At 42.7% G+C, this 8,384-nt stretch overlaps 1 protein-coding gene across 1 annotated transcript; it reads right to left on the reverse strand.

The window, feature by feature from the left end:
- Positions 1–8,384, reverse strand: LOC146578556 (butyrophilin-like protein 2). Its single transcript, XM_085267821.1, has 4 exons — positions 8,378–8,384; positions 8,105–8,128; positions 2,362–2,694; positions 1–2,123 (listed from the first exon to the last, which is right to left on the reverse strand). The coding sequence occupies exons 1-4, from the start codon at positions 8,382–8,384 to the stop codon at positions 1,924–1,926; spliced, it is 564 nt and encodes a 187-aa protein (XP_085123947.1). The 3' UTR covers positions 1–1,923.

Consider the following 8,384-nt stretch of genomic DNA (forward strand, 5'->3'; position numbering starts at 1 on the left):
ATTTTCTTAACCACCAAAAAAATACACGTTCAAAGCAACACAACAGCGGCCCAATATCAGACAGGATTCCACTCTGTAGAGTGGGCAATCATAATGAAGCGGTTGGTTTTATTTTGTGGATTCAAGCTGCTCTTCATATTTTTGGCCACCAGATGTCACCAGAGAGGACTGTGTTGAAAAGCTTCGAGTAATGAACCGTTTTTCAATACAAGCTTCAGTGCTTCAGAAAGCTTCATTTGGCCATCACTACTAGCATGTATCCCGCAAGGAAACCCACCAGAAGCCTCTCCCACTTGCACTGTGCTCCTGCAGCTTATATTACCTCTGGAGGGTAATTGGTGGTAAATGAGGGCAGATGAGCAGCAGGTGTGTCCTAAAGGAGAAGGCAGGGGCAGAGAGAGACAAGGGGAGGGACAAGAAAGAAGGAGGAGGAGAGGAAGAGGACAACACCACGCCCACACACTGCCACAGCCTCACAGGATGTAACACCTCAGTATATGAGAAAAATCCACAGTGTTATTAACAAACACACAGAGACATCAAATCTACATTTAAATCTGTGGTGACATGTGACATGATAAACTTCACATGATTTATCTTCTCTGCCAATGACACAAATTAAAAAAGGAATAATTTAAAGTGAAGAAACGAGCACAGCATCCCAGGCTGAAAAGATGGTCTCCAAACTGATGGTTCACAATCCTTTTATTGAACAGCCTTGAATGTGATCCGTAAAAGCTAGAAAATGTACACAATAAAATTACCATTGGTAACTCAAACCTTTAACCTTTTTCTTTATTAACCCTTTAAGACCTACCATAGAACCAAGTCCACCAGAGCTTATATTATATTTTTACATGCTGTGGAGCCATTTTTGGGAGCATTTCAAGTTGCTATACATCAATACAACCATTGCAGCCTTAATTTTAATAATATGTATGCATTAAGTGTACAGTAATTACATAAATTGCAAAAAAGTGCAATAAACTACAAAAAAATTGAACATCGTTTTTGTTTTTTTAACATATATTTCTAGTTAGAGAAATTTAAGAGGCTTATCCCTCAAAACTGTAAATACAAAAAAGTTGCACAAAATAGTTTCCCACCACAGGAAATTTATTTTAAGTGTCTTCATAGTTTTATTTGAGATACACCAATTTTTATACACTGCAGGAAAAACGAAAATAAATATTATAATGCAAATTTGCAAAAGAAACAGCATATGCATCAAAATAAACTATTTCCAGCAGTGCAATATGAGTCCTAAGCATCCCAGAAACGACACAGAAAGTCATAAAGTCAAACATCATAACTTTTAAAAAGACCAGTATAGGCTCATGAGGCCCTGATGGTAAAAAACTACATTTCCGCGAAAATGACATCACTTCCTGTTTTGGGCAGGTCATGGCGGACATGCGGTAGTTTGCACTGATGGACATAGGAAGTGTTACAAACAGCTGATCGGATCGGTGGGGGGGGGCGCGCCCAGGACGCCAAACAGGCTAGGACCGCCACTGCATGCAGAGAACAACATGAACACCATGATAAACATTTAACTGGCTGTGAACAAGAAGGTGAAGCAAAGCTGATGATCTGAGGATAAAAGTGAATGTCTGAGAGAGACAATAGAGAGGCTGAGCACACACACTACAATATGTCTTTGCAAACACATTTGATTGTGTGATTACAGAGACACACGGAAACATTTCACTTACAGTTTTGGTCATTTTGTAATTTAATAAATATCACTGTGTGGATTCTGCTTAAGCAGCCATTAAAGATAAAACTGAAATAAACATACAGTGCTGTGGGCCTGCTGTCTGTGCTCAGTTCTTCTGTTTCTGCAGGATTTTAAACACTGACAACACCCAGGACTCTGAACAGCAGCAACAGACTCAAAGCTGGAAAAAACCTCTGAGACATTTAAACCTTCTGCAGGTCAACAGGAGGCTGGTTTGTTTCCTCACTCTGCTGCTGTTGTCTACATCTGTAGATACAAAAACCAACAAGAAGCACAAAAACTGAGAGACTTGCTATTAGTCCATGCCTCCCTCTGCTGACCCCATCTTGCTTCTTCCCTCCATATTTGTTGTCTCCATCCTTCTCTTGTCCTCCTGTCTGACCTGCAGGTGAGAAACAGGTGTGAGGTGTCAGCTGTCAGGTAGGTAATGAGTGAAGAACAGAACAGAATCCATTTCCTCTTCAAACTGCTGTCAGACATTATCTACTGCACTCTGATCACATCACTCAGACCAGCTGCTTTCTACAAAGTCTCATCAACAACATCTTTACAAACAAACATCAACAACCAGGAAGCAGTTTCACCTCTGATCACACACACACTCAACTCTACTCACTCACCAGGAGGAACAACATGAAGGTGGATGATGCTGATGCGCTTCAAATACTTTGTTCCTATCTGGACAACACGACACTCGTATGTTCCAGTGTCATTAATCGTCACATTCTTCAGAATCAAAGACACGTCTCCATCCTTCATTTCTCTGTCCAGAAGATCCACCCGGTTCTTAAAAGATGGATGCTGGTTTTCTGGAACAAAGTAATCATCCCGGTACAAAAGCACATATTCAGCTCCCAGGTCAGCTCTGCTCCACTTTACAACTATGTTGTTGTTTGGAGCTCGACATGTCAGAGTGACGTCCTGTCCAGATGCAGCTGTGATGTTTTTCTGGGCTGAAAGAGGAAACAACACAGAGCAGAGAGGTTAAAGGTCAAAGTACAACTGTTCATTTCTACAGCAGCCAATCAGAGAGCACTGAGCTGGAGAAAAGTAAACATTACATAGGAGAGACTAAACTACATTTATTTATTATGTAACTAGTTCAAATTTTTTATTCGCCACATGCAGTGACAGGTTGCCCTGCAGTGGAATGAACCCGCCCCCCGACCTTACACACACACAACACAGACATCACATGGGGATACAAGTCAGAGAACGGTTGCATTACAGAAAACCACTGAAATGTACACTACAATGGGAAAAGTACAAGAAGAAAAAAAGAGACCTCTACTCATGCTGGGCTACAGGAGGACAGCATGAGAACAGGAAACCAAAAAAAACCTCCTCTGCACAGAAAAGCACATAAATGTCCACAGCACAACATTATAGAGCACGTGACCAGCAACAGGGTTGGGTAGGGGATAAGGCGTAATCCCAGGCAACACAGCAGCCATCCTGCCACTGTGCCGACTCTCCAGCGCGGGCCCAGACCCGCCTCGTGTTCCCTCGTGTTCCCGTGTTCTTTTATGCGAGCAGCTCAGGAGAATTTCAAAGCTGTTCTTTAACACTCCGACACTGGTCTCTCGATCTCCCGTTGGAGAGCTGCGAGCCTCCCCATGATGGTATCAAACTTCTGTTCCGTGGTGTTGTCATTCTTTTGATTCTGAGACCCCACAACTGCAGTGAGCCGTTCTGCAATGTGATCCAACTTTCGCTCAAGGGTGTCTGTCACGGACCGCCGGGGAAGACCGTGTGTAGTGAGTGGAGGACCCAAGAGCAAACAGAGGTGAGGACACAAAACCGGACTTAACAGAAGGCGAGCCTTTATTTAGGGCCGAAAACTTAAGGAACAAGGCAGCAAAGCAACTGAGGGAAAACCTGAACATAGACTGGGAAAACTATGGCTAAACAAAGTACAAACTAGGACTAGTTAAGGCTGGGAAACTATGACAAGGGGTAGGGGAGATAACACAGATGACGCGACGCAGACTACATGAAACACAGAGACTAAATACACATGAGGGATGATCAGGGGAAGTGGCCACACATGGGATCACAGCTGACACACATGAACCTAACGACAGGACAGGAGGGTGCAACTGAATACACTGACAATGAATACAGACTTACAAAGTAAAACAGGAAACATGGAAATTAGACATGACAAGAACTAAACATAACCACGCATACAGGACTCATGACCCAGGGAAACTTAGTACAGGGGAGATGACATAACTGACAGCATGAACTTGACAGTACAAGACACACAGACATAAACACACGAAGGGCAAGGGAGACATTGCGGACGACACAACGGTGGTGGGTCTCATTAGCAACAGGGATGAGACCGACTACAGAAGTGAGGTGAGACGCCTGGCCACGTGGTGTGCTGACAACAATCTCTCTCTGAATGTGGAGAAGACGAAGGAGATTGTTGTGGACTTCAGGAGAATGCACACCCAACATGCTCCTCTGACCATTGACGGAGCGTCTGTGGAGAGAGTGAGCAGCACCAAGTTCTTGGGTGTGCACATCACAGAGGATCTCTCCTGGACGTACAACACCACAGCACTGGCCAAGAAATCACAGCAGCGTCTCTTCTTTCTCCGCAAACTAAGAAGAGCAGGAGCACCAGCCCCCATCATGTACACTTTCTACAGAGGCACCATCGAGAGCATCCTGTCGAGCTGCATCACTGTGTGGTTTGGAGCCTGCAATGCGTCCTGTCATAGAACCCTCCAACGCATAGTGAGAGCTGCAGAGAGGATCATTGGTGTCTCTCTCCCCTCCCTCCAGGACATTTACAGCACCCGTCTCACTAAAAAAGCCCTTTGCATAGCGGCTAATCCCACGCACCCAATGCAAAGCTTCTTCATGCTGCTGCTGTCGGGGAGGAGACTGCGGAGTCTCCAGGCCAGGACCAGCAGGCTGAAGGACAGCTTCATCCATCAGGCTGTCAGGAAGCTTAACTCCCTCCCGATTCTGCCCCCTCTCCCCTCTCTCCTCCACGGTCTCACTGAACTCTGTCACACACACACAAACACACACACTCTCTGACTCACTCACTGGCCTGCACCAGTTACCAGTCACTTTGTGGAGCATTGGACTGCCATTACCTCATAAGACTTTGTTATTACACTTTCTCTTACCGTACATTACTAAATCTCCATTTGCACTATTTGCCTATTTGCACTACTCTGCCTGGTTTACACTCAATGTCACTTACCCATTATATTGTATATTGTATAGCTTTCTTGTTATATGTAAAATTGTATTTATTTAAATTTTTACTTTTTAATTATTTTACTTGCATTTTTAATCACTTTTATATTTAAATATATTTAAATGTTCATTTGCTATTTATCTAGGGATTGAGAGTAACGCAATTTCTATTCTCTGTATGTCCTGTACATGTGGCAGAATCGACAAATAAAGTTGACTTTGACTTTGACTTTGACTTAATGCAAGGGTAATATATACAAATGGCTGGACTACCTTAGAGAACCTAAACAAACAATAAACATCAAAATAGGCTAAACATAACACACTGGGTCACACGACCCAGGACCATGACAGGTGTCATTGTGAGCAGGCCCCTCTCTGATGTATCCCACCATATGCTCAATGGTGTTAGTTTGAGTCTTCACGGCAGCTGTAAGCGTCTCCAAGGTGTTAACCATGCTGCGTTCGGTGTGAGAGGTCGCGCCTCGTCCCATCACTTCAATTCCAGCGGTCAGCCTTGGGGGGGTTTGACCAGCTGGTTTCGCTCTCTTATTTCTCCGATAAGTCAGGGCCAAGCCAGCTTCGATCAGCAAGAACCCTGTTATCATGGTTCCGAATCATCTACTCAGTCATTTGCTTCATTCACCCATGCACTTTTTTCTATGTCAGTCATTTCTATCTAACACACATTCACACCCTCATGGATGCACCAGAGAGCAACTTGACGTTAGTATTTTGCTCAAGAAAATTTTGCCACGCAGACTGAAGAAAACAGGGATTAAACCAACAACAAGTAGGTGACCCGCTCTATCACCTGAGGTACAGCCACCCCCTTCTTTAAGTATTTATGTCTTCAGCTCTAGACACACTGACAGTAATATTTGATCAGTGTGACAAGTGACAGCAGGTTATGGTTCACTGAGTTCACTTAAAGCTGCAAACAGATTGGACAGACAGTCCAGTTTAATTTGATGCGTTTTAAATAAAATAAAATAAAATATACTGTTTGATGGGCAGCACAGTGGTTAAACACTGTTGCATCATGGGAGGAAAAAGGTCCGGCTTCCTCCTACAGTCCAAAGACATGCACTCAGTGGGGTTCGGTTAACTGAAGATTCTAAATTGTCCATATGGTGTCTGTCTGTGTTAGCCCTGAGATAGACTGGTGGCTGGTCCAGGGCGTACCCTGCCTCTCGCCCTATGACAGCTGGGATAGGCTCCAGCCTGCACGACCCTGATAGAGTATGGATAAATATATTGATAGCTAAAGGTAACTAGCTTGTTGTATAGAATTGCATTTTTAATAATAATGGATTGCATTTATATAGCACTTTTCAGGACCCTCAAAGCGCTTTACAATTCCACTATTCATTCACTCTCACATTCACTCACTGATGGAGGCAAGCTACAGTTGTAGCCACAGCTGCGAGGGGCAGACTGATAGAAGCGAGGCTGCCATATCACGCCATCGGCTCCTCTGGGGACAAAACGACCGAGACTGTCCGAGCCAGGGCTCGAACCGGCAACCTTCCAATTACAAGACCAACTGCCAACTCTGGGCCGTGATCGCCCTAGTCATTTTGAGTCTTACGTTATATTACTAGACCAGTGATTCAATCATGTGTATACCATGACGATTTTAGTTAAATGATATGGAGTACAAATAATATTTGCATAAAAAATATATATAATTACAATTAGTACAATCAGAAAATGACACGAGAGAAATAGTACATGTACATAAACATGTACTTAAATACTAATGTATACTCGGTCGTTGTTTCTTTGGGCAAGACACTTCACCCATTGCCTACTGGTGGTGGTCAGAGCACCCTGTGGCGCCAGCCTCGCCTATGTCAGTGCGCCCCAGGGCAGCTGTGGCTACAATGTAGCTTGCCGTCACCAGTGTGTGAATGTCTGTGTGAATGATTGAATGTAGTGTAAACCAGCGTCCCCAACCTTTTGTGTGCCATGGACCGGTTTATGCCCGACAATATTTTCACGGACTGCCCTTTAAGGTGTCGCGGATAAATACAACAAAATAAAACTAGTACCGGTACGGAAAAAAAGAAGATTTATTCATAACACACATGAAAAGACCCAGGAAAACCAAGTTAACGATAAAAACAATAACAAAATAATGCTGAAAACCAATAAAAACCCTGAAAACCATACATTTCAAACCCGAGCCTCAACTCTCGCGCCCAGTACGAAACGACTCACGGACCGGTACTGAGGCCCGGGGGTTGGGGACCGCTGGTGTAAAGCACTTTGGGGCCCATAGGCACTAGTAAAGCGCTATACAAAATACAGGCCATTTACCATTTAATGTATAATAAGTATACAGTATGTACTTTCTTACATGTCAAGATGATGTTTTATCTTGTCTGACAGGAATCTGATTCCATATAAAGGATTTCACCTTAAAGCAGTGCTGCTAACTGATTAGCATTATCACACCGGCCAACAAACTGAATCAATTTGAAAATTATTCTTTAATATTAAGTTAAACAGAGTCAAACTCAGTTTAGTTTCTAACAGTTAAATCTCACCTGCAGAGACGAACAGGACAAACATCAGCGTGGAGCAGAGCGACGCAGTTACAGCAGACATGTCCGTGTTCTCTGTTTCTGCTGATCTGACTCTTAGTTTGTTCTGAGTCTGTTGGTATTTTCACTGAACAACTGAACCTGAGTCTAAACCTGAATACTAGTTTAAATTTAAGGTTTAACTAAAGATCAAAATTTGCCTTATGGCCGTTCGATCGATCTCAAAATGTCTGACTGTGAACTTAAGGAAGTTAAGCCACGTAACGTTGTGACGTGTTATGTTGTGACGTGTTACGTTGTGACGTGTTACTTTGTGATGTGTTACGTTGGACCGTATGCAGATCATAAAGTCCATTGTTAAAAAAGAGTTCACAAAATATAAAATATATAAAATCTAAAGCAGGTCTGAGAGTTTAACAGGTTCAGTTGTTAAATGATCTCCACATCATCTATCATCAGGTACTATGACTAAAGGCCATCTGTTAATCCAGAACATTAACATTAACAATCTTTTAATCTACTCAATCTCACAGACTTCAGTCAACCTGTCAGATTACCTAAAAGACTGAAAGACGTCATTTTAAACACTTACTGTTGTTCTGAAGGATCTGAAACCCTCAAACTGTCTTCTGATCATCAGGATGGAAGAAAAATCCATATAAAGATAAAAAAAAAAGTGTGAGGCTGGTATAATCCATCTGCTTTCTCTGTAGGTCAAAAGAAACTACTTAAGGTTTATTCAACAAAAGCATTTTTTACAGTAAACAATTCAAAGATAAAAGACAAAATGTAACAAGTTAATCTGTGTGTAAACTCCACTCTGTACGACAAAAACTGAACAAACGTGCTAATATTTCCCTTTTACATCCCAT

The sequence above is a fragment of the Mchenga conophoros genome, linkage group LG3 (genome assembly GCF_057382185.1).
Source record: "Mchenga conophoros isolate Kocher_MC1m ecotype Shallow Benthic linkage group LG3, M_conophoros_male_GT1.1, whole genome shotgun sequence".
NCBI lineage: Eukaryota > Metazoa > Chordata > Actinopteri > Cichliformes > Cichlidae > Mchenga > Mchenga conophoros.

Coding starts and splice junctions, on each gene's coding strand:
- LOC146578556 (XM_085267821.1), bottom strand. Junction 2,695..8,104: donor TCAGATCCTTCAGAACAACA/GTAAGTGTTTAA, acceptor TTCCTCTTTCAG/CCCAGAAAAACATCACAGCT. Junction 2,124..2,361: donor CCTTCATGTTGTTCCTCCTG/GTGAGTGAGTAG, acceptor TCTCACCTGCAG/GTCAGACAGGAGGACAAGAG.